A 25,277-nucleotide genomic window follows, 5' to 3' on the forward strand; every position below is an offset into this window, starting at 1 on the left:
CCTGGAGGGTCCCATGGACGGAGAAGCCTGGTAGGCTGCAGTCCATGGGGTCGCTAAGAGTCGGGTATGACTGAGTGACTTCACTTTCACTTTTCACTTTTCACTTTCATGCATTGAAGAAGGAAATGGCAACCCACTCCAGTGTTCTTGCCTGGAGAATCCCAGGGACAGCAGAGCCTGGTGGGCTGCCGTCTATGGGGTCGCACAGAGTCCGACATGACTGAATCGACTTAGCAGCAGCAGCAGCAGAACTTCCCTGGTGGTCCAGTGGTTGGGACTCCACGCTTCCAATGCAGGGGCACCAGTTGGATCCCTGGTCAGGGAACTAACATCCCACACGCCTCACAGGGCCACCAAAAAAAAAAAATAATAATAGTAATTTAAAAAATGCCTACCAACACGCTGAACAATAACAAAACACTTAACGGTATGAGAGCTGAAAGGAGAAGACGGAGTGTTGTCGAAGCTCTGCTTCGAATCTCCATATCACGCAACCACCACCGTTCCCACCCGGGTTTGTCCACATAACGCCCATTGCCTACACAATAAATACTTGTGGAATAAAGGAACAAACGTGCCTGGAAAGGCAGGAGGTGAGTTTTGCTCTGGCAGATACGGGAGTAGGGGGGGTAGTGTAGGGGCGGGGACTGGTGCACCGGGAGGTAAACCTCCCGTGATTTTCCAGTCACCTCACCTGACAAAGTCACCTCATCTGACAACCCCTAGGTCCCGTTATGTGCCTCGCCTGGGCCGAAACGCTCGCGCTCGCCTGAGGCCCGCAGGGATAGTCACGTGCGACCGTGTGGCCACGCCCCCGAGCTGACCTCACGGCCCCGCCCCTCGCCGTGACGCCTCGGGCCTCGGCCCTGCTCCAAAGCCTACCCGCCTCCTTCTGACAGACGCCCGACTGCGAGCTGCGGAGGTGGTCGTTCTTGGTATTGCGGCTGCCGCCGGTGCCGCGGCGACGGTGAGTCGCCCCGACCATTCTAGACGGCTTCCCGTGGAGTCCCTCGGGAGCAGGGCTGGGCGCTCGCGGCCCTCGCAGGGAGAGGGACGACCTCCGGCCGCGAAGCCCCCTCTCCGCCCCCTCCCGCGGCACCCGCGCGGTGCACGCCGGGCACCGTGGTCCCCACTGGCCCGCAGAGCGCGTCTCAAGGGCCTGGAACGGACTACATCTCCCAGAGGCCTTTGGTTGGAAGTGGGGGGGGGGGTGCGTTGTGCGCGCAAAGCCCCGCGGAGCTGAGGGTCTTGTCCTCCGAGACAGACAGCCTGGACCAGGGCTATCTCTGCGTTCTTCCGGCCTGGGCCGGCCGGCTTGTCAAGGTAAAGGAACCCCGGGGGCGGCGCAGCGGGCCAGTAGCCTCCTCCCAGGCCAGTAGCCTCCTCCCAGGACGCCGATGCGATCCAGAGCGGCTTTGGGGTTTTGATGTCGTACCGTTGTTAGGCTGGCCGGCCACCCGCGGGGCTGCGGTGACACCTTAGCCAGGCCCGGACGGGCGGCGGGCTTGGTGCACCAGGGGCTGCCGGCCCGACACTGGGGTCCCGCCATCATGCCTCCCACATCCTTGCAGGCAAGCTTGGGGAAGTACCACCCCCAGTTTTCTGCAGGGGCTGTTCCCTCAAGGAGGGGGCTCGAGCGGAGGGTCTCGGTGACAAAGAAGCCTCTGCTGGGCTCCGTGGTGACCTTGGCAGGCCCGCCGGGCCTCGCGCGTCTCTGCCTCCCCCGCCCTCCCCGGCCCGCTTACATCTGTAAATCTCTGTGCCCGCTTTCGGCCACACATGCTGGTGCTAGGGCCGGGGGGTGGAGGCAGTGACCTGGCCTGGCTTTGGGCCCAGCCTCATGCCATTGAAGACCTTGTTGTAGTTGAACTCACAGCATCATGCGAGTCCGGGTTTGGACCCTTGACTCAAGGGTAGGCATGTTTTTGCTTTCTTATAAATATTCCCAGGTATCCTTTCAACAGGTGTCAGGTAAGGAGCAAGGGGCTGTAAGTTTCTCCATTGTGGGCCTAAAGTCCTCTGCGTCAGTCACTGGGGCCCTTGTTCAAAAGGCTGATTAGGGGGACCCACCCCCAGAGGTTCAGATATAGCAGTTATGAGATGTGCCCCAGGACTCTACTTAATAAGTTCCCCAGATAATTCTCGGGCTCCTCTGGGGTTGAGAACCTTTGTCTTAGAGTGAGGAGGGTGGAGGACCTTGAGGATAGTGTCTTCACAAGTTTTGTGTGTTTCCTGTGGGCTGCTGAGCAGGGCAGTGCCTGGCAAGTGTGACCTCGATTCTACTGCTTTGTTCCTTTCCTCAGGGCTGATCTAAGATAAGAGTTGGATGGGGAGAGACCCACCAGCTCTGCCTTGGCAGATGTTTAATATTGAAAAATTCCAAATGTACAGGAAAGTTGAAAAAATTTTACAGTGACTGCCCATAGAACACCATCTAGAAATGTCCAGTATTGTATTATACTTTATCACCATTCTAACCATCCCGCCACATCAGGGTGAATTGAGGGTATCTGTCTGTTTCCCTCCCAGATGGTTAAACATGCATAGCATTCAGTAGTCGTCAGATTCTTCCCTTTGTTTTTTAACTGTCCGAATTCTTGGAAGTCTTTCTGTTTCCCATCCCTGAGGACCTGAGGACTCTGGATGGGCCTCTGGAACCAGGACAGGACTTCATATGTGCTCTTGCAAAGATTTGAAAAAAACAGCAGGCAGTTGTGGTTCTAGAATCACCCTAAGGGCGAACGCATGAACTGTGCGAATGCTACTTCAGGAAACAGAACTGTTTTGAAGGGGAGCTAATGGAAGGTGTCCTTATGGCCAGGTTGTCCCTCAGATACAGTTGTTAGGAACTGATGCAGGTGGTCAGCTTGGAAGCCATTCCTGCTTTCTTGCTCTGTTTGAACCTGCTGGTTTGGTGTGTTTCCTAATGCTTGAGGGGCACAGGGCTGCATAGCCCAGTTAAGCTCTGAGTCCCTTGGGCCCAGGTACTTTATTCCACAGCCATAGACACCAACCCTAACCCTCTCTCTTCAGTGATCTGAAGGGGAGAGAAGAGACAGGGCCTGGGAAAATTCATCTCCACTCTCAGAAACACTACTGAAAGGGCACAGACATAGTTTTACTCCTATAGGACACAGGGAGGTGTGCCAGTTAAAGTCATGGCATCGTATTTTGATGTCTCTGCCCTCATGAGGAGGGAGGCAGCTGTGCCAGTGAGCAGCCAGCATGCCATGGGAGCACCGCAAAGGACAGTGGCCCTCAGTGGGGAGGAGAGAGGAAGAGAGCCAGGTTGGCAGTGGTGGCGCGAGGCTTATTTTGCCCCCACAAAGAGACTTGGAAGTGGAGTGCACAGCATGGAAATGGGCCTGTTTCTAGGATCCCACAAAGGCCTGCGGTTTCCTCCTCCCTGTATAGACTGTATCCTCCAAGACACATCTCCCCTGAAGGTGATAGAGGCTGTGGTGCAACTTAGTGCTGCAGGGGGCAGGGGGCACCTGGCCAGGGACCTCTGGTAGGCAGAGCCTCTCTCCCTGGGAGGGCCACCCACGCGAGGAGATGCAGGATCCATCAGCTTCTGAGCCTGTGGGCCTACTCCCTCTCCTTCTCTGGGTCATCTGTCTCCGGTGACAACGCTGGGGTCCTGGGACCAGCACTGCCTGGACTCCATAGCCCACACTGGAGGTCCTTCTGTCACTTCCAAGCTGTGCAACAAAGCATCTGCCTTTCCAGAGATTCATTTTTCCAGAAAATGTGTCTCATCACTTTTTCTGGTGCTCCCGATCTGTGGGTGTTATGAGCTCTCATGTGGTCTGTCCTCTGGGTGGTCCAGACCATCCATTCTTACCCCCAAGGAGGTGTCATGAGGGGCCAGGAAAAGCTGTGAACGTGCTGGGTCCATGTTGTGTCTGTCGACTGAAAACAAAGATGTACAACTTGAGAGTTGTGAGTTAAGTTTTATTTGGGGCAAAATGAGGACTGAAGCCCGGGAGGCAGCATCTCAGATAGCTCTGAGAGACTGCTCCAAAGCAGTGGGGGAAAGTCAATATATAAGGTTTTGGTGAAGGGGGAGTTCAACACCATGAAGCACTCAATTTACAAAAGGTTTTTTGTTAGTCATAGGATCTGATGTCACCATGTAAGGATTTAATGCTTCTCTAGATATGAGGAGATGCAAGGATTGAGGTCATAAAGTCTGTTTCAGAAGATAAGCAACTATCTAAAGAGCTGTCCCATCAGATTCCCTGGAGCACAGGATGCCTCACTCCGCCCTGAACTCCCTCAGGGGTTGTTGAAGGTCAGCAGCCGTAGCAGCGTGGGGTTCAGTCTCAGTAGAGGCAGATGGCAAACGCTTTTGTTGTTCCCTCGTTGGCAGTGCTCTTGGTAAGTGCCAATTTGTAGTTGACATGTCCAGTAAGTTTTGATTCAGTCCAAACTCAAATCTGCTTTGTTGGCTGTGTCTTTCCTTCAGGGAGAAAACAGGCCAGGGAGAGTGGAAGTAGGCAGGGGAGGGTGGAAGAGTGGCCCTGGGTGGGGTTTGAGGAGAACCCCAGCCTGTTATCACTTCAGGAAGAAGTGAGATGGTTGTCACAGTTCACGTCAACAGTAAGAGCAGCAGCCTTGCTGGCTGGGGAGGCAGCAGGAGGGAGGTTCCGTCTGCAGTGTGTGCTTTGTATGCGCCCTGTGCCCACCTGGTCGAGCCCTCATCCGTGTGTGGTCATCATACTCAGCGCCAGGGCTGCAGACCTAGCTCGATCACCTCTGTGTCCCCTGGCCGAGGACGCAGGCAGAGGACCAAGTGACTTGCCAGGGTTGGCATGTAATGGCAGAGCAGGGTCCCAAACCCAGCAGTCCTGAGACGGCAGGCCTGAAGGGAAATGGGGGCTCCCCTGTGAAGATGGCTCCGTGGACCTGACTGTGACTCAAGAAAAGCATTTCTTTTCTTGTCTGGATATTTGACACACTCATTAGAGAGCCAGTGCGGGCCTTCTCACCGGAGGCTGTGCTCTGGCCCTGTGGGGTGGGTTAGGCTGGTGGGAAGCCTTCCCTCACTGACTTGCTTGTTCAGCACCACTCTGCTAGGGGCCGAGCTGCACCCTCGGGCAATGAGGTACTCTCCAGCGGGGCCCCAAGAGTGAGGGACAGGGGATCCCTCCGCAGGGAGGTACAGGAGAGGCTCGATTTTCTGGAAAGAGGGTTTGGAGGCAGAGGGATGGGTCTTTGGTGGGGGCAGGGTTTGGTTTGTTTGCAAGAGTAAGCTACAGTCAGGGGTGTCTGGAGTGTAGTGTGGTAAAGAGATCTGGAACACACAGCCAAGTCCAGACTTTTCCCTTTGAACCTTGACCTTAAACCTTGACAAGCAGATAAGATCTGAGAGCTCTTTGAACCATGATGTTCACTTGGCTTGCCTACAGATCAGGGTTTAGGGGCAGAGACGGCTCTGGGACACCTCCCAGACATCCATCTTGAGGCCTGGGGTGCTGCTCCCTGAAGCAGGGCCCACGGGCTGCGGGCAGAGCTCACGCCTGGTGTATCACTTTGTCAGCTGATACTTGATGTACTGCCTGGGGCTGTGGAGAGACTGACCCTCGGCACTACCCCAGCCTTCCAGGAGCTGCCGGCCTGCCTGGGGCAGCTGGGCCCTTGACCACAGTTCTTTCCTCCTAGTGATTCTTAGTTCCAGTCCTGGAACCCCAGCCCACTTCTTTGCAGGGCCTACTTAGGGCTCACCCGGTCCTCGAAGACTTCCCAGGGCCCCCACCCACAGACCGACCCTTCTCTCACCCGGAGCACCTGCCATCACAGGTCTCCTTGGGTTTTGCCGAGTATCTTTTGTAAGTTTTTCTCAAGTGTGAGCCTTGCGTTCGTCTGCAGCTCCCTGAGGGCAGGGACCAGGGCAGTGAGTGGCCTCCATGGAGAGGCCTGTGAAGTGTTGGCTGAATTAAAGAGTAAAGAATCTTAAGTCTTTTCAAGCAGGTGGTCACTTGAAAGAAAGAATAAACAAACAAACTTGGGTAGTAATGGCTCTGCCGAATACAGTTGGCTAATCCCAGAAGAAAAGTTATGACCAACCTAGATAGCATATTGAAAAGCATAGACATTACTTTGCCAACAAAGGTCCATCTAGTCAAGGCTGTGGTTTTTCCAGTGGTCATGTATGGACGTGAGAGTTGGACTGTGAAGAAAGCTGAGCGCCGAAGAATTGATGCTATGAACTGTGGTGTTGGAGAAGACTCTTGAGAGTCCCTTGGACTGCAGGGAGATCCAACCAGTCCATTCTGAAGGAGATCAGCCCTGGGATTTCTTTGGAAGGAATGATGCTAAAGCTGAAAGTCCAGTACTTTGGCCACCTCATGCGAAGAGTTGACTCATTGGAAAAGACTCTGATGCTGGGAGGGATTGGGGGCAGGAGGAAAAGGGGACGACAGAGGATGAGATGGCTGGATGGCATCACTGACTCAATGGACGTGAGTCTGAGTGAACTCCGGGAGTTGGTGATGGACAGGGAGGCCTGGCATGCTGTGATTCATGGGGTCGCAAAGAGTCGGACACGACTGAGTGACTGAACTGAACTGAACTGAACTGAATCCCAGAACCAGAGGAATTCCGTGTTGTTCACATGACCACTTCTCAGCTCTGGCACTTGGGGCAGGCCTTGGTTTCTAAGCTCAGATCGTCTGTCTACCTGCCCCTCCTGGAGAGCGTGGGGGCCACACTGGGACCCATTTCTTTGTGGTCCCAGTCACACTGGCCAAACAGAACCTGTGTCTACTGGAGGTGGGGGCCGAGCACTGTAGGGCTCAGGACTCAGGGACCCACGTTAGCATCCTAGACAGTGCAGGGACCCCTCCACCTCACTCCCCTTGCTTGGGTGTATGGGCACGTTCCAGTCTTCTGGGTGGAACCGCTCTGGTGCTTGGTCTCTCATTCGTGTCTGACTCTTTGCAACCCCGTGGACTGTAGCCCACCAGGCTCATCTGTCCATGGGATTCTTCAGGCAAGTATACTGGGGTGGATTGCCATGCCCTCCTCCAGGGGATCTTCCCAACCCCGGGATCAAACCCAGGTCTCCCACATGGCAGGCAGATTCTTTACTAGCTGAACTATGAGGGCCAGCCCTGGGGGAGGCTCTCTCCTCAACTCAGTCCTGTCTTTTTGAAGATTCGCCTCAGAAAAGCCCTCCCTTCCCTGCTTATCCTTCCACCGTGGCAGGCCTCACCAGCCGACCTACTAATGTATTTTACCAGTTTCTGTGTTTTATGGCCCCTCCCCCACTAGTTTGTGGACAGCTGTTTCCTCCTCTTCAGGGCTTAGAAAAGAGCCTGATGAGTAGTCCAGGCCTCCCTTTGTGGGCTCTTAGTAATGTCTGAAGACCAGATGTATGTCAGTTGACACCTTGGACTTGGTGATCCCTAGAGACACTTCCGGCCTGAAAGGTGACCTCTAGATGCATGAATACACACATGGCTAAAAATAAGGCAACCCCAGATATAACATGAGTTCCCACTTCCTCAAAGAGGAGATCCAAAATAATTCTGTTCCAAACGGCTTGGGTCAACTCTTCAGGTCAGATGTCCATTTAGAGTGACAGGAGTGTAGTTAAGCTTCCTTGTACTATTTCATGGAGTGTAATTTCAAATTCTGGTTATATTTGCTCCCCACTCACATTTCCCAGAGTGCTTTTCCCACTCTCCCCTTCACCTCTGCGGACATCGTGTCCTTGTCCTGGACACCAGCCCCTGGGGATCGTCAGTGCCGGGCGTGTGGGCGCCCCTTGCTGCATGTAGGGACGTTTCCTCCGGAGAGTGTGCCCCTGGACTGCTGTGTGCCAACCTGTACACAGCTTCTTACCGCATGCCCTTTCAAAGGCTGTTTACCGTTGGAACGGTGAGGTCCCACCCCGGGAATAATTACTAGTCTGCTGGCTTTGGGCTTTTTTCTTTTCACTGACTCCATCCAGGTGACCTCTAGAAGCGTGCCATGCTGGACTGACCGAGGCAGACGTTCTCCTCCCGGCGGTGTCTAGTGTGAGAAGTGAGACTGCCTGCAACACAGGGACTTGCGTGACACAGAGACACTCCCAAGGGGTGCATATAGGACCTTAGAGCTCATGAGGGCAGAAAGGCAAAGCCTTCTCTCGGGAGTATAGAGATCCACTCCTCCCTGACGGAATGGGGGGACCTGGGCAAGGCCTGGCGGCAGGCCGACTCCTCACTTAGACTGGTGAGGCCAGCAGGCATCTGTGTCCAAAATAGGTCTTACAGCCCGGAGACCTTGTAGTGGCCATGTGGCTGGGCTGCACTTCAGGGCCTAGAACCTTTTTCCTGGATTGGGCTGGTGTGTCTTGATCTGAGATAACCAATTAAAATAGAGTCAACTGCAAGGCTGTCCATTTTGCGTCAGCTCACCGTGGTGGTATAGTGGGGCACAGAGCTGCCTTCCATTTCGTGTCAGCTCAACAAAGGCAGAGGCAAGGACTTCGTCTTTTCAGGGTTCCACTCTGATTGCCTAAGCGTTGGTTCTTCAGACTCATCGCGTTTCTAAAATTAGTCCGCCTTCTGGTTACCGAGCCCTGCCTATCCAGCAGGTGTGGCTGTCCTGTTTATTCAGTCGTGGTTGCAGCTGCATCTGTTTTTGGCCCTGGCTCCTTGTTCCCTCCTGTCTGTACTTCTTCCTCTGTGCCAGCGGTAGAAGCAGAAACTGAGCTCCTGAGCCTGGTCCTGCCGGGGTGGGGGGTAGGGGGCTCAGGGGCAGGAGGAGCTCTCTCCAGCTTGTGTCTTGGGCAAGCCCCGTCTCAGTTTGCTCATGCATCTGTCTTTTGGGATTTTCTCACCCACCCCCTCTCCCAGGTGACCTCCTGCTGGCTCTCCAGGAGGGGTATCCAAGGCTGGAACTACCTGTAGCCCTCCAGGCTCCTCTGACTGTTGGGATTCTGCAGTCAGGAATACTGAGTGGGTTGCCATGCCCTCCTCCAGGGGATCTTCCCCACCCAGGATCAAATGCACATCTCTTACGTCTGCTGCGTTGGCAGGCGGGTGCTTGGCCTCACTGTGTACCATGTGGGATCTTAGTTCCCCGACCATGGATTGAACTCGTGTCACCTACATTGGGAGCGCAGTCTTAACCCCTGGGCCACCAGGGAAGTCCCTTGGCAGGCGAATTCTTTACCACCAGTGCCACCTGGAACTACCCTGTGTGGTCTTCGTGTCCCAGCTTCATGGTCTGGATCCCCCCGGTTTTACTAGAGCACTGGGAAGGGGCTTGGCACGGAACTGAGCGGTGTTACCAAATTCCTACAAAACTGAAGTAGAGACTCCAGCGCATGAGTGGGGCACAGCCCATCCGTGCGTGTGCCTCGAGGACAGGTGCCTTGAGATGGACTGAATGTGGGAGAAGGTACAGGCAGTGGGGTTGTCCTCCGGAAAAGCTATGTGCACCCGCCTGATCTGCTGTGGCCCAGGTGCCCGTACCTCTGTCCCGGGGGCTCAGACTGGTTTGCCTCAGCTCCAGCCAGCTTCCGCGTGACGGACACCGTGTGCTCGTTATTGTCGTCATCGTGACGGTTCCTAGAAGTCTTACAGCTTTTTTAGCCCAGATGATTCTTGGAGTCCTGTCGGCTGTTTGGTTTTCCTTCTGATGAAGAGCAACCAGCATATTCTCTTTTCTGTTTCATTGTATATTTCCTTTTCCACGCTCTGCTGAGGCTCCATAAATACAGCTGTTTGTATGTATGCAAAGCATTGTGTTTGTGGAACACAGTGCTGCCTGCTCTTCTCATCACGACCTCACTGACACAACCCTGTGGGTCTGGGGCGGCTGCTGCCATTTCACAGATGGGAAGACAGACTCTGAAGTATCGGGTGGCCAGACGCCTGGGCACTAGCAGGCGAGGCGTCTGCACTTTCAGGTTGACCTGTGCCATCAGGGCTCCAGCCTCCCCGGGGAAGGGCCCAGGCTGTGGTATTTGGGGCCATTGGCTTAGGCTGATGTATCAGCTCCATGGAGCTGTGATATTCATCCCAGAGGAGTGTGTGGGGCTGGTGAGAGGAGAGCAGCCAGATGGGAAAACCACATCTGCTTTCTGGTCCTTTCTGTGTCTTTAGCCTGTTTTGAAGTGTTTAGAATTCCCAAGGCATCAGATACACCCATGTTCAAGTATAAAGATGAAGAAATGGTTCGCAGCCACCAGTGATGCTGTCTGGGCTCCTGCCTCTATCAGGAAGGACAGTGGAAAAGGGGCAGAGTTCAGGATTTCCAGTCCCACCAGTGCTGAACTTGGTGGCCCGGGGCCTGCTCAGTAAGGCAGTGTGGGCTAGAGGAAGCCAAGGCCTCTGGAAGTCCTTGTGGGAGCTTTTTAGGGAGGGGCCTCTTGTTTACAAAGCCTCAGGCCCAGGGAGCACTGTTTATTGTTAATAGTACTTGTTTTCCTTCCTTGTTAAAATAATCAGCTGGAAATGTACCAATCAGAATCAGTAGATTCTGGCTGCTGTGGGTTGAGAATTGCTGTAAACCAGCTTCACTGTTTGCCTTCCATACTGAGGTTGGGTCTGGCTGCATTTACTCAGAAACCCAAAATAACTGGTGAAAACAAGTGAGCTTGTTTCTCACTGCAGGGTAGGGGAGGTGGTCAGTGCCGGGAGGGTGTCTCCATGGTCATCCGGGGCCCGGGCGCCTTCAGCTGCCCTCAGAACGGCTTCCATTCCCGAGGTCGTCTCATGGTCAGCGTGTCTACGGGGCTGTAGCCTTCAGCCTCCTGGCGGCGGGCAGGAGGAGGGCCCGAGGACATGGGGTCCATCTCCAGGTGAGGCGGCTCCCTTTCGGCACCTTCCAAGAATGTCTGTCGCCTGGGTGACTCAGTGGCCAGAACCGAGTCACATGGGCACCTGTTGTTAGACAGGCTGAGAGCATCTTCACACAGGTACTGCTGCCCTGGTCCTCCAGGGGCTCCCAGGTCTGAGCGCGGCAGGGCAGCCCCGGGCCCTGTGCCTCTGAGGCCGGCCTGAGACTCGATGGCTCCAGGCTGCTGTCTGGCCGCCCATCCCGGGCACAGCCTCCTTCCTGAGGCCTGTGACTCTGTCCTGCCACTGTCCCTGCCCTCCCCCTCAGCCTGCATTGACCCCACCTCCTCCCCCTGCCCGGCTCGCTTGGAGAGATGTCCCCTGACCCCCGGAACGGGTCTGGTCCGCCTGTACTTTCACGGCATACTTTCTTATCCACCACTGGTCTCGCTGTGTCCTTGGGGTTGGGGTTTGGGGTGTGTCTTTGACTCTGGTCTCCCCAACTCAGTTGTGAGCTTCTGGAAGGCAGGACCAAGCCTCTCACTCCCTGCCACCACCCAGCCTGTGCCCAGCACGAAGTAGGTGCTACACAGCAGTCAGCACCAACAGACCTCTGGTTATTCCCAAAAGAAGGACCATCCGTTCCAGGGGCTTCTGTTAAGTGGCCATCACACAGACTGTCCTCCAGCCCGCCCCTGGGGACTTGCGAGAACAGGAGGGTTACGTGGCGCTGCCCAGGGAGCCAGTGGCCATCCCTGGTAAGCAGCCCTCAGGCAGAGGGATGCCTCCAAGAGGGTGGGGGGTGTGGACGGTGGGTGTCAGGCCTCCAGGAAGGTCTGCATGCTCAAAGGGCCTGAGTGCTTCCGTCCTCTGGTGGACCCTGGGACCCCCCACCCTTCACAGAGCAGTGGGCGCCTCCTTAGTTCAGCAGACAGGAGCTGAAGACAAGGCGAAAGGCTGCCTTTCTGTTTTCCCGGCAAAGCCCCAAGCCCTTCTGGCAAGCTGCCTAGAACCTGCCTCCTGGGGACAGAAGAGCCCCCCTGGGGCCAGCTGGCATCATGGTGCTGTGGCTGCGGGAGCTGAGGGGTGAGCTCCTGGAGCAGCAGGCAGGCCGGCCCAGCTCTGGGAAACTCGGCCCTGCAGCTGCTGCCTCCAGGGCCCCAGGTGGATGCCAGGGTCCAGGCCCAGTACCCTTCCCTGGGCACTGCAGCCGTGGAGTGCCAGGGCAAATGCTGGGAAAGAGAGCTGACCCTTCAGGAGGACTGCTGGGCTGTCTTCCTTTCCAGAAGGTGTCTCAGGGGCCCCCAGGTCGGCCTCCACTTGCCGGGCCTCGGTGACCTCTGCAGGCCGGGCTCTCAGGCTGGACTGGGTCACCGGTCCCCGAGATCCTGGGGGACCAGAGGCTGCTGTGGCAGAGGCGGCAGTGCCTGTGTTGTTTTCCTTCCTGTTGGATGTTGTTCATAATAATCAACCCCGATAACCGGGGCCATTTATTCAGTGTTCTCGTGAGCGAGGCCGCAAGCTACTGCTCTGGGCAGTTCGCACACGCACTTTATTATAAAACTTGCTCCAGCCCTGAGTGGTAGATGTGATTACAGATGAGGAAACAGGCTCAGTGAGGTCACACAGTTGCAGAGTGGGAGAGCTGGGTCTGAACTAGTCTGGCGCGTGTGGCCGCAGGCACATCCCTGGAGTGACAGCAGCCCGCTTGGAGGCCCCCTGGGACAGTGCCCTCTCGGTCCCTCTGGCTGTGGAGCCCTGACCTGCTCTGCCTGCAGGTACCTACCCCCTTACCAGCTTGGGGCTCCTCTCGTCCAGCAGCTCTTGAAGAGTGACTTGCAGTCGCCTGGAGGCTTCCTGAGATCTTCCAGGGGCTGAAGGTCAGAACTGTGTTTATAAGGACACTCGGAGGTTATTAGTTATTCTGCCTGTTTCCATCATGTTGGCATTCGAAGGGGTGGTGCGGCAGCCGTGGGACTTAGCTCAAGGTGTGGTACCCGCTGCACCAGTGATTGTTGTGGCTTTGTTCCTGCAGGCTTCACTGAAGAAAAAGCAGTAAAAATGACTGAGTGTATTAGCTGGACCCTTGGGTGCACGTTGTTAATGTTTTGTGTGGTGAAATGAGAGGAGGCGCGTGCAGCATGCTGGGTCCCTCAGGAAGCACGGTGCAGCTGTTGGAGCTGTGAGCCCAGCTACTTAGCTGGTGTTTTCATGGAGCTCCATGTTTACTTAAAATAACAGCTGACACACAGACTATAGTTATTCGGACTTGGGGATTCAGCCGACAAAGTGAGCCTTCAAGGAAAATAACTGACCTTTTGTTTTTGTATTTGTTGCCAGTGATAAAATTTGAGCTTTCAAGTGAAAATGTTAAAATCTTGGAAGACATTTTGCTGCTGTGAGCTTGACAACATCCCAGTAGTAAAGACTTTTCTGATGGGATTGGTGGTGATACTAACAATGTGATTTTTTTTTTTTTTTTTTTTTTTTTGAGAGGGGCATATCATATAATGAGATGCCTTGACATTGCCAGATCTGCATAATAATCAGGCTCATAAATGTGGGCCAGAATTTTCCAAATGACCCAGGCATGCTGTTATAAAACCAGCCATGTGTAAAAGAGCCATTCCAAATACCAGGTAGCCCAGTCATTTTTTTCAGTGTAATAGGGAAAATTGTGTTGTGAAAGATTCGTATTCCATATATAACTGTCAAGTTTGGGTGTGGTGTTGAAGAATGTCCACAATAAGCTGAAAAGACTATTCAGTCCCTCTCTCCCTTCCAGCTGCTTACTGTAGGAGGCTGGCTTTTCTCATACTTCATCCAAAACATCACAACAGATTGGATGGAGAAGCAGATACAGGCATCCAGCTGTCCTCTCTTAAGCCAGACTTTTTTATTTTATAGAAGTATAGTTAATTTATAACACTGTGTCAGTTTCTGCTGTACAGCAGTGATTCAGTTACACATACATATTCATTATTTTTCATATTCTTCCCTGGTTCATCACAGGCTACTGAGTACAGTTCCTGTGCAGTCCAGTAGGCCCTCGTTGTTTATCCTTCTGTAGCGTCTGCATCTGCTGATCCCGAACTCTCAGTCCTCCCTGCCCCTCCCCCCGCCCCACTGGGCACCCACAAGTCTGTTCTATCTGTAAGTCCGCTTGTGTTTCACAGGTAAGTTCCTTTGTATCATGTTTTAGATTCCCCGGTGGCTCAGCAGGTAAAGAATCCACCTGCAGTGCGGGGGACCTGGGTTCGATCCCTGGGTTGGGAAGATCCCCTGGAGAAGAGAAAGGCAACCCACTCCAGTATTCCGGCCTGGAGAACTCCATGGACTGCATAGCCCATAGGGTCACAAAGAGTCGGACACGACTGAGCGAGTTTCACTTAGATTCCACATATAAGTGATACCATATGATGTTTATCTTTCTCACTTCCTTCATTTAGGGTGATCATCTCAGTCCGTCCATGTTGCTGCAAATTGCATCACTTCATTCTTTTTTTATGGCCGAGTAGTATTCCATTGTGCATATGCACCACGTCTTGTCCATCCGTCTGTCGATGGACATTTAGGCTTTTTCCACGTCTTGACTGTTGTGAATAATGCTGCTGTGAACGTGGGGGAGCATGCATCTTTTTGAATTAGAGTTTTGTCCAGATATATGCCTAGGAGTTGGATTGCTGGATCATTTAGCAACTTTATTTTTCACTTTTTGAGGAGCCTGCATACTGTTCCGCAGTGGCTGCTCCAATCTACATTCCCACTAGCAGTGTAGGAGGGTTCCCTTTTCTTCACATCCTCTCCAGTATTTGTTATTTGTAGACTTTTTAATGATGTTAAGCCAGACTTGTAAAGGGTTTGTGGAAATGTAAAACGATGCTAGTCTTCTTATTAAATCTTGTTTTGGAAAGTAGTTACTTAAAATTTTTGTTAACATGCAATGAGTTAATTTTTTTAATGAACAAATACTTCTAACAGTTCCTTATTTTTGGTTTCTAGTAAGGTAAGTATTGATAGGTATAACCTACAAAAACAAAGTCATTTTGGTGTCCTTAATAATTGAGGGTTAAAGGGTCCTGAGACCAAAAACCTTGAGAACGGCTGCTGTAGCCGGCCCTGGCGGAGCTGATGTCAGAACGTCCTCCGTCTGGCCGCCGCCATCCTCCTGCTTGTCTCTGTCTCGCCCCACGCCCTTCCTCGTCCTCCAGGAACCTGCGTGTGTGTGCTGACGGGGCTCAGCCCCACGCTGCCCTCCCAGCCTTCCTCCAGAAGACGGTATTGGTGTTCCCTCAGCAGGTCCTGTGTGGGGTAGGGACCCCGGAGGCAGGGTAGGCACCCTCCCCATACACAGGGTGCGTGTCCTGACGGCTCAGACTACCAAATGGAGTTTCTACCACGGGATGGAGCCAGGGAGGAGCACATCCTGCTGGCTCAGGCCCAGGCCCTCCCGGCTTCCTCTGGGAGACCCCGGGCTGCCTCTGGCTGCTGCCAGTTGTCCGGGCCCTGGCCCTGGCTCAACAGCCGCGTGCTCTGCAGTGAACCAGGAGGAGCTGGGAGCAGAGCAGGATGCCAGGGCTGCCTCCCGGGGCCAGAAGTCTTGTGCTTTTAACTCCACGCAGGGGCGTGGGGAGACCGGGCTCTGCAGAAAGTGCCTGGCCCTGTGTCCCACCCCAGAGGCCCCCAGCACCTGCTGTTCTGGGGAAGGCGAGATGAGACTGTAGCAGGAAATGGGTCCAAAGACAGGCAGACATGGAGATGGGCTTCACCCCACTTTGTGTGTGCGTGTGCTTAGTCGTGTCCAACTCTTTTGGACCGCATGTGCTGTAGCCTGCCAAGCTCTTCTGTCTATGGGATTTCCCAGACAAGAATACTGGAGCAGGCTACCATATCCTTCTCCAGGGGATCTTCTTAACTCATGGGTAAACCTGAGTCCCCAGCATCACAGGCAGATTCTTTACTCGCTGAGCCACTGGGGAATCTCACTTTAGGGTGACTGAAATATTCTGTGCTAGGCTGTGTTGGTCATAGGTACAGAGGGGCCTGCCTCCCAGGCTCTTTCATGGCTTCGAAAGGCAGCTGCAGGGTGGATGTGGAGGGGAGAGGAGACAGGAGCGGCAGGGCCTGGGGGGAACCGGTGCCCCGTGGCAGCGCCTGCCCCAGGTTCGGTGTTGGGCGACTCCGGGGGCGGTGTCTTCCCTCTTACTGATGCAGGAGACCAACAAAACCAAGTGTCATCTTAACATTACAAATCAGTGATTAACGGTACTCAAAGTGTGCGCTGTAAGTCAGCATCATCCTTCACAGAAGGTATAAAATGTCTATATTTTTTGACCTAATAATCTCACTTCTGGTGTGCTTAGGCCAAGGAAATAATCCAAGAAAGGGAAAGAGCGCTAGTCAAAGGTGTTGCATTGTTTCATGACAGTAACAAGGAGCCTTCTAAATGATTTAATAGGGATTGGTCAAGTAAACAGGGATGGGCCCCTTTTTGGAAATACTAAACTCTATGATCATGGAGTCTTAGAGGATAGAGGAAATATATGTGACACAGTGTTAAAAGGATTTAACTTTGTCACAGCAGAAACTATGTAAAAACCTGGCTGCCTGTGCAGACTGGCAGGGACATGCCAAGACTGGCTGCATTAGGATGATAAGCTTGGGCAGTTGTGTTTTCCTTCAGTTTAATTAGTTTATTGACGTATAATAATCTGCATACCATATGATTTCCCCATTTAAAGTGTGCAATTCAGGGACTTCCCTGGCGGTCCAGTGGTTAAAACTCTGTGTTCCAAGTACAAGGGGGAACAGGTTCAATCCCTGGTCAGAGAATTAAGATCATGCCTCAGCTGAGAAATTTTAAAGTGTGCAATTCAGTGGTTTTTAGTTTAGTCACAGAATCATGCAACCATCATTCCAGTTTTACAACATCTACAGCGTCCCAAAAGGAATTCTATACTGGCCATAGGCCAACCCCCCAAACCCCTGGAAACCACTAATCTGGTTTCCGCCTCTGTGGATTATCTGGATTTACCTCATATACGGAATCATACAATACATGGTCCTTTGTGTCTGGCTTCTGTCACTGAGCATCACATTTTCAAGGGTCATCTAGGTTATAGCTGTGTCCATACTTAATCCCTTTTCATGGCTGAATAATATTCCACTGTATAGATACGGCCAGTCTGTTTATCCACTCATCAGGTGATGGACACTTGAGTTATTTACACTTTTTGGCTATTATGAGTAATTCTGCTATGAACATTCTTGCACAGGTTTTTGTGTGGACATGAGTTTTCAGTTCTTTGGGGTATATACCTAGGAGCGGAACTGCTGGGTAATTCTTGAAGAACTGCCAGACTGTTTTCCAGAGCAGCTACACCAGCAGTGGGGCGGGGAGAGGTTCCAGCTTCTCTGCGTGATACTCACTGTTGTCCTGTTCATCTTAGCTGTCCCAGTAGGTAGGAAACGGTACCTTGTAGTTTTGATTTGCAGTCACCTGTTGACTCAGAATGTTCAGGTTCTTTTCATGTGCTTGTTGAGCATTTGTTTATCTTTGGAGAAATGTCTGTTCCCATCCTTTGGCCCATTTAAAAAAACTGAGTCATCTTTTCTGTTAATGAGTTAGAAAAGTTCTTTATGTATTCTAAATGGTGCAGATCCCTAAGATATTTGATTTGAAAGAATTATCCTACATTGTGTGGGCTGTCTTCCCACTTTCTTGATAGTGTCCTTAGAAGTACAAGTCTTATATTTTGATGAAATTGATTTTATCTTTTTTCACTCTTGTTGCTTGGACTCAGTCCTTCTGGCCCTGCCACTGGTTTGTTACATTTAATATTTAAACTGACTGACTCCAGGCTCGTCCTTCAGGAGGATTGTTCAGTTCAGTTCAGTTCAGTCGCTCAGTCATATCCGAATCTGCAACCCCATGAATCACAGCACACCAGGCCTCCTTGTCCATCACCATCTCCCAGAGTTCACTCAAACTCAAATCCATCGAGTCGGTGATGCCATCCAGCCATCTCATCCTCTGTCGTCCCCTCCTCCTGCCCCCAATCCCTCACAACATCAGAGTCTTTTCCAGTGAGTCAACTCTTCGCATGAGGTGGCCAAAGTACTGGACTTTCAGCTTTAGCATCATTCCTTCCAAAGAAATCCCAGGGCTGATCTCCTTCAGAATGGACTGGTTGGATCTCTTGCAGTCCAAGGGACTCTCAAGAGTATTCTCCAGCACCACAGTTCATAGCATCAGTTCTTCGGAGCTCAGCCTTCTTCACAGTCCAACTCTCACATCCATACATGACCACTGGAAAAACCATAGCCTTGACTAGACGGACCTTTATTGGCAAAGTAATGTCTCTGCTTTTGAATATGCTATCTAGGTTGGTCATAACTGTCCTTCCAAGGAGTAAGCGTCTTTTGATTTCATGGCTGCAGTCACCATCTGCAGTGATTTTGGAGCCCCCAAAAATAAAGTCTGACACTGTTTCCCCATCTATTTCCCATGAAGTGATGGGACTGGATGCCATGATCTTCGTTTTCTGAATGTTGAGCTTTAAGCCAACTTTTTCACTCTCCACTTTCACTTTCATCAAGAGGCTTTTTAATTCCTCTTCACTTCCTGCCATAAGGGTGGTGTCATCTGCATATCTGAGGTTATTGATATTTCTCCCAGCAGTCTTGATTCCAGCTTGTGCTTCTTCCAGCCCAGCAATTCTCATGATGTACTCTGCATATAAGTTAAATAAGCAGGGTGACAATATACAGCCTTGATGTACTCCTTTTCCTATTTGGAACCAGTCTGTTGTTCCATGTCCAGTTCTAACTGTTGCTTCCTGACCTGCATATAGGTTTCTCAAGAGGCAGGTCAGGTGGTCTGGTATTCCCATCTCTTTCAGAATTTTCCACAGTTTATTGTGATCCACACAGTCAAAGGCTTTGGCATAGTCAATAATGCAGAAATAGGTGTTTTTCTGGAACTCTATTGCTTTTTTGATGATCCAGAGGATGTTGGAAATTTGATTTCTGGTTCCACTGCCTTTTCTAAAACCAGCTTGAACATCTGGAAGTTCACGGTTCACAGACTGTTGAAGCCTGGCTTGGAGAATTTTGAGCATTACTTTACTAGCATGTGAGATGAGTGCAATTGTGTGGTAGTTTGAGCATTCTTTGGCATTGCCTTTCTTTGGGATTGGAATGAAAACTGACCTTTTCCAGTCCTGTGGCCACTGCTGAGTTTTCCAAATGTGCTGGCATATTGAGTGCAGCACTTTCACAGCATCATCTTTCAGGCTTTGAAATAGCTCAACTGGAATTCCATCACCTCCACTAGGTTTGTTCGTAGTGACGCTTTCTAAGGCCCACTTGACTTCACATTCCAGAATGTCTGGCTCTAGGTGAGTGATCACACCATCGTGATTATCTTGGTCGTGAAGATCTTTTTTGTACAGTTCTGTGTATTCTTGCCAGCTCTTCTTAATATCTTCTGCTTCTGTTAGGTCCATACCATTTCTGTCCTTTATCGAGCCCATCTTTGCATGAAAGGTTCCCTTGGTATCTCTAATTTTCTTGAAGAGATCTCTAGTCTTTCCCATTCTGTTGTTTTCCTCTATTTCTTTGCAAATAGATCGCTGAGGAAGGCTTTCTTATCTCTTCTTGGTATTCTTTGGAACTCTGCATTCAGATGCTTGTATCTTTCCTTTTCTCCTCTGCTTTTCGCTTCTCTTCTTTTCACAGCTATTTGTAAGGCCTCCTCAGAGGCCTTTTTTGCATTTCTTTTCCATGGGGATGGTCTTGATCCCTGTCTCCTGTATAATGTCACGAACCTCCGTCCATAGTTCATCAGGTACTCTATCAGATCTAGTCCCTTAAATCTATTTCTCACTTCCACTGTATAATCATAAGGGATTTGATATAGGTCATACCTGAATGATCTAGTGGTTTTCCCTACTTTCTTCAATTTAAGTCTGAATTTGGCAATAAGGAGCTCATGAGCTGAGCCACCAGCTCCCAGTCTTGTTTTTGCTGACTGTATAGAGCATCTCCATCTTTGGCTGCAAAGAATATAATCAGTCTGATTTTGGTGTTGACCATCTGCTGATGTCCATGTGTAGAGTCTTCTCTTGTGTTGTTGGAAGACGGGTGTTTGCTATGACCAGTGCATTTTCTTGGCAAAACTCTATTAGTCTTTGCTCTGCTTCATTCCGTATTCCAAGGCCAAATTTGTCTGTTACTCCAGGTGTTTCTTGACTTCCTACTTTTGCATTCCAGTCCCCTATAATGAAAAGGACATCTTTTTTGGGTGTTAGTTCTAGAAGGTCTTGTAGGTCTTCATAGAACTGTTCAGCTTCTTCAGGTTACTGGTTGGGGCATAGACTTGGATTACTGTGATATTGAATGGTTTGCCTTGGAAACGAACAGAGATGATGCTGTCGTTTTGAGACTGCATCCAAGTACTCCATTTCGGACTCTTTTGTTGACCATGATGGCTACTCCATTTCTTCTGAGGGATTCCTGCCTGCAGTAGTAGATATAATAGTCATCTGAGTTAAATTCACCCATTCCAGTCCACTTTAGTTCACTGATTCCTAGAATGTCGACGTTCACTCTTGCCATCTCTTGTTTGACCACTTCCAATTTGCCTTGATTCATGGACCTGACATTCCAGGTTCCTATGCAATATTGCTCTTTTCAGCATTGGACCTTGCTTCTATCACCAGTCACATCCACAACTGGGTATTGTTTTTACTCTGGCTCCATCCCTTCATTTTTTCTGGAGTTATTTCTCCACTGATCTCCAGTAGCGTATTGGGCACCTACCAACCTGGGGAGTTCCTCTTTCAGTATCCTATCATTTTGCCTTTTCATACTGTTCATGGGGTTCTCAAGGCAAGAATACTAAGTGGTTTGCCATTCCCTTCTCCAGTGGACCACATTCTGTCAGATCTCTCCACCATGACCTGCCCATCTTGGGTGGCCCCACAGGGCATGGCTTAGTTTCATTGAGTTAGACAAGGCTGTGGTCCTAGTGTGATTAGATTGACTAGTTTTCTGTGATTATGGTTTCAGTGTGTCTGTCCTCTGATGCCCTCTTGCAACATCTACCATCTTACTTGGGTTTCTCTTACCTTGGATGTGGGCTATCTCTTCACGGCTGCTCCAGGAAGCGCAGCCACTGCTCCTTAGCTTGGACGAGGGGTATCTCCTCACCGCCGCCCCTCCTGACCTTGAACGTGGAGTAGCTCCTCTAGGCCCTCCTGCGCCCGCACAGCCACCGCTCCTTGGACGTGGAGTTGCTACTCTCGGCCGCCGCCCCAGGCCTCGGGCCGGGGGTAGCTCCTCCCAGCCGCTGCCCCTGACCTCGGACGTGGGGTAGCTCCTCTCGGCCGTTCCTGCGCTGTCACAGCCTAGCACTCTTGGCCGCCGCCCCTCCGGCATGGGGTCTTCCCGGCTTCTGTCCTGGCCTCGGACATAGGGTAGCTCCTCTTGGCCACACTTGTGCGCCATCGCAGCCGCCCGCGCTACAGGATTGTTGGGGACCCCCTATTCCTGTAGCTCTTTTTCCTAGTTCACATTATTTCAGTTAAAAACAAATAATTCTCACTTTAAAATGCTACTAATTTAGGGGCTTTCATGCTGTTGAAGAGAGTTGAAGGAAGTGTCTTACTAAAGGAGACAGAATGCAACTCTGTGGGGAGACGCCCTCAGTTTTGATTGCTTCCTGCAGGGCATGTGGACGTGTGGGGGCTTCTCTGGGCTGGTGGGGAGAGGATGGAGGACCGGCCGTGGTCCTGGGGGACAGCAGCTGTGGGGAGGGGAGGGGGAGCTTGGGCGTGGGTAGGGACACAGGATGGCACCGTGGCTGCATGGGGCCAGGTGCCCAGGGCCAGCTTTGCCCTGGTGCTGAGGGCACTGCCTGTGGGTCTCCCCCTAAAACAGCTCCCAGAACCCTGCGTGTTCGCCCAGGCCAGCGGTGGAAGGAGCCTCACCTGCCTGTCTCTTCTGAGTACCTGGGATCAGAGGTAAAGCGTCTCCCGACCCTCCACAGGCAGGCCCTGGTGCGAAGGTCAGCCTGGTGCCCCCTCAGGGGGAGGGGCGGAGAGGACCCAGTCGGACTGCCCTTGAGACACCCTAGATGAGGTTCCCGAGCTGCTGGGTTCCACCCCCTTCACCAGGCCACCCCCCTGCCCTCGGCTCCCACACAGAAGTGTGGGTGACCCCTGAGGCTGGAGTTTCTGGAGGTTGCAGGATGGTGGCTCTGGGTTGGGTTACCTTGGCAGTGGTGGGGCATCTCCAGGGCCTGGGGGCAGCCGAGGCTGTGCTCCCAAAGGTTTGGCCCTGGCGCATACCAAGCGATGACACCTGTGTGGGGAGACAAGCGAAGGTGACCTGAGGCCAAGAGCAAGGGACGCCCGTGGGAGGAGCCACGGAAGGCCCTGTCGGGGGTGGGGGGTGGGGGGGGGGGTTAGCTGGGAGCACAGCCTGCACCCTGGTTTCACCTCCAGGCCCAGGAGAAGCAGCGAAGATGTCGAATGATCCACCCCCTCCTTATCCTGGGGGTCCCACAGCCCCGCTTCTGGAGGAGAAAAGTGGCGCTCCGCCCACGCCAGGTAGGGTCCCACGCCCTTCACAGCTGCTGGGAGCTGCACCTGGAGTCGCGCCCCTCCAACAACTAAGCCTCTGCGCTTCCTCCCCCGCCCCCCGCCCCATCCAGGCCGCACTTCCCCAGCTGTGATGCAGCCCCCACCGGGCATGTCGCTGCCCCCTGCAGACATTGGCCCCCCACCCTATGAGCCGCCTGGTCACCCGATGCCCCAGCCCGGCTTCATCCCCCCACACGTGAACGCGGACGGCACCTACATGCCTTCAGGTAAGACGGAAAGGAACCCGCCCAGCCCAGCACTCTGCGTAGGCAGCTGGGCCAGCCTCTGCTGCCACCCGGCAGTCTGTGTGGGTGTTTAACGTAAGGGCAGAGGGCCGACCGTGCAGGTGGACAGCAGACACGGGAAGGTGCCCAAGAGTACGGTACAGGGAGCTTCTGTGTGCTCTGGGACAGAGACCAGGAAAGGCTGGGAGAAGGACAATGGTTGCCTGGGCCCCAAGCCTGTGTCCTGGGGTGCTGGAGGCTCGGGGATTTATGCTCACCTTTCCCGTGGGGCCAGCGCCCCAGCCCACCAGTGACCCGCCTTTGCTCCGTCTTCTGTTTCCAGGTTTCTACCCTCCTCCGGGTCCCCATCCACCCATGGGCTACTACCCACCGGGGCCCTACCCGCCAGGGCCCTACGCTGGCCCTGGGGGCCACACGGCCACGGTCCTGGTCCCCTCAGGGGCTGCCACCACCGTGACCGTGCTGCAGGGAGAGATCTTCGAGGGTGCGCCCGTGCAGACCGTGTGCCCTCACTGCCAGCAGGCCATCACCACCAAGATCTCCTATGAGATCGGCCTGATGAACTTCGTGCTGGGCTTCTTCTGCTGCTTCATGGGGTAGGTGGTGCAGGCACCCGCGGGGTGGCGCCATGCCCACGTCTGCTGCCCTGCAGGGGCCGGACTCTCGGCCCCTGATCTTCAGGCCCCCGTCTCTCCTGATGCAGGTGTGACCTGGGCTGCTGCCTGATCCCCTGCCTCATCAACGACTTCAAGGATGTGACGCACACGTGCCCCAGCTGCAAGGCCTACATCTACACGTACAAGCGCCTGTGCTGACGGGCTGGGCCTGGACTCCCCGCTGTCCGTCTGGCCCCCCGTGCTTCGCCCCCCGCACTCAGTGGCTCACCTCCCTGCTCCCACTGGGGGTTGGAAGCCGTTCCACTAGTCCGTCCCCTGGCAGTCTTGTCCTCTTCGCCTTGCCCTTCCCTGAGCATCTGACTCTGGTGGCAAAAATTCTGTTGGATTTCAGGCCAAGGGCCAGCGAGTGGTGGGGGATGGCGCTGAGCTTGCGTGCTGCTGCCGTGCTAGGCATTTGTGATCAAGAAGACAAGAGGGAGTGGTCTCCTCACGTGGTCCTCCCTGCTGGGGTCTCTTCTCCATTTCTGTACCAGGTACAGGTTTGGTCCAGAGTCTCCCTGGGACCAAAAGCAGCCAGAGCCGTGGCTGGTTCCCCAGACCGGGGCCTGCAGTGGGGCCGAGCCCATAGCCACTGTCATTTCTGATCTGCTGGGCTGAGAGTGGCGGATGGACCCAGGCAGGCCTGAGTTTGTGGATGCTAGAGGCAGGCACGATGGTCAGAAGCAATGACTCTGGCCCTCGGAACTCAGGAATTCTTAACTGTGCCCAGGAATTACCTGGGGTAAATGGAGGTCAGCACACCTGCAGGCTACGGAGTGAGGGACTGGACCCTAGCTTGCCAAGAAGCGATTCTCCATGGCCCCTGCCCAGCTCCCTTTCAGCCACACCCCGTGAATCCCAGCCTTTGCTGGGGCCAGAAGGAATGCCCAGGAGCCAGGCCATCTGGCTATAGCGTGCCCTTGCAGTGTGTGGGCACAGCCTCTGCCTGGAGTGTCCCAGGTGGGACCAGAGATGACAGAGCGGGGCTTCCTTGTGGGCACTCTGGGCTGTGCGGTGCACTCTCCACGGGCCCTCCTCCCGGTGCCCACAGGGCCCTGCAGCCTGGCTGGTTCGCCGTCACTGCTCTTGCTCCATCAGCAGGCGCTGCAGCAGGAGCAGCCGTGGCGCTGGACTGGGACAGGCTTGGGACAAGGAAGGAGCAGCCACAAGTGGCAGAGGTGTCCCGGTGGCCACCAGCCCTGCCCTGGGCCTGAGCACACTGTTTCCTGAAGGGTTTGTCTGTGAACTTGCTCCCGTGGACCGCTGTATCCTGCCGCCCCCTCCTGGTCTTGCACAGCCACTGCATGGCCTCCTGTCACTGTGAACCGTGGCCAGTCTCAGTTGATAGTTCCTCATTAAATTGGCCCTTTCACTCCCCCACCCGAGGCCTCTGCTCTCTTGCCTGGCTTCCTTCTTGTGTGAGGGAAAGAGGGTGGGGGGCCTGCAGGTAGTTGGAAGGCAGGGGGTCAAGACCTCAGGGTCTCAGTGCTTCTGCTGAACCCACTACCCAGGGACAATGCTGGTGTCTCAGTCCCTGGTTAAACCCACCAGAGCCCAGCCATGACTGCGCCATCAGGCTTCCTTACTGATAATGTCACCTGTCTTCACACCATGCGCTTGCCCATGGGGTCTGCAACCCGGAGACCCTTGCCAGCCAGAACTCGGGGTCATCAACCCTGGGGGGAGGTGCCCTCGCTGCCTTGAGCAGGACAGAGCCACCGGGGATGAGGCGTCAGGTCTGCAGGCTGCTGGGGCAGGCAGGCAGCTGGGCCCCCACCCCTCATCTGACTTGTGAAGGTGGGTGGGCTTGGTCAGTTCCTGGAAAGTGTCCCCACCATTTAATTCTTTTTTGAGTAACACTTTCACAGATTCTCAATATATAGAACAGGTAATAAACTCCTATTAAAATAAATATTTAAGTTCATTTCTATTTTAGACAATTGTTATATAATACAA

At 53.3% G+C, this 25,277-nt stretch overlaps 1 protein-coding gene across 3 annotated transcripts; it reads left to right on the forward strand.

Moving 5' to 3' along the window:
• The first annotated feature begins 817 nt into the window (after window positions 1–817).
• Window positions 818–25,262, forward strand: CDIP1 (cell death inducing p53 target 1). Of its 3 annotated transcripts, none has more exons than XM_070362519.1 (6): window positions 818–967; window positions 21,717–21,799; window positions 22,283–22,387; window positions 22,492–22,647; window positions 22,988–23,261; window positions 23,369–25,261. In XM_070362519.1, the coding sequence occupies exons 3-6, from the start codon at window positions 22,303–22,305 to the stop codon at window positions 23,478–23,480; spliced, it is 627 nt and encodes a 208-aa protein (XP_070218620.1). In that variant the 5' UTR covers window positions 818–967; window positions 21,717–21,799; window positions 22,283–22,302; the 3' UTR covers window positions 23,481–25,261. The 3 variants fall into 3 exon arrangements, with proteins under 3 accessions (XP_070218620.1, XP_070218621.1, XP_070218622.1); XM_070362520.1 differs by lacking the exon at window positions 818–967 and adding an exon at window positions 1,189–1,323 and having other exon boundaries at window positions 23,369–25,262; XM_070362521.1 differs by lacking the exon at window positions 818–967 and adding an exon at window positions 10,535–10,798 and having other exon boundaries at window positions 23,369–25,262.
• Window positions 25,263–25,277: the final 15 nt, after the last annotated feature.

Source organism: Bos mutus, chromosome 25 (assembly GCF_027580195.1).
Source record: "Bos mutus isolate GX-2022 chromosome 25, NWIPB_WYAK_1.1, whole genome shotgun sequence".
Lineage (NCBI taxonomy): Eukaryota > Metazoa > Chordata > Mammalia > Artiodactyla > Bovidae > Bos > Bos mutus.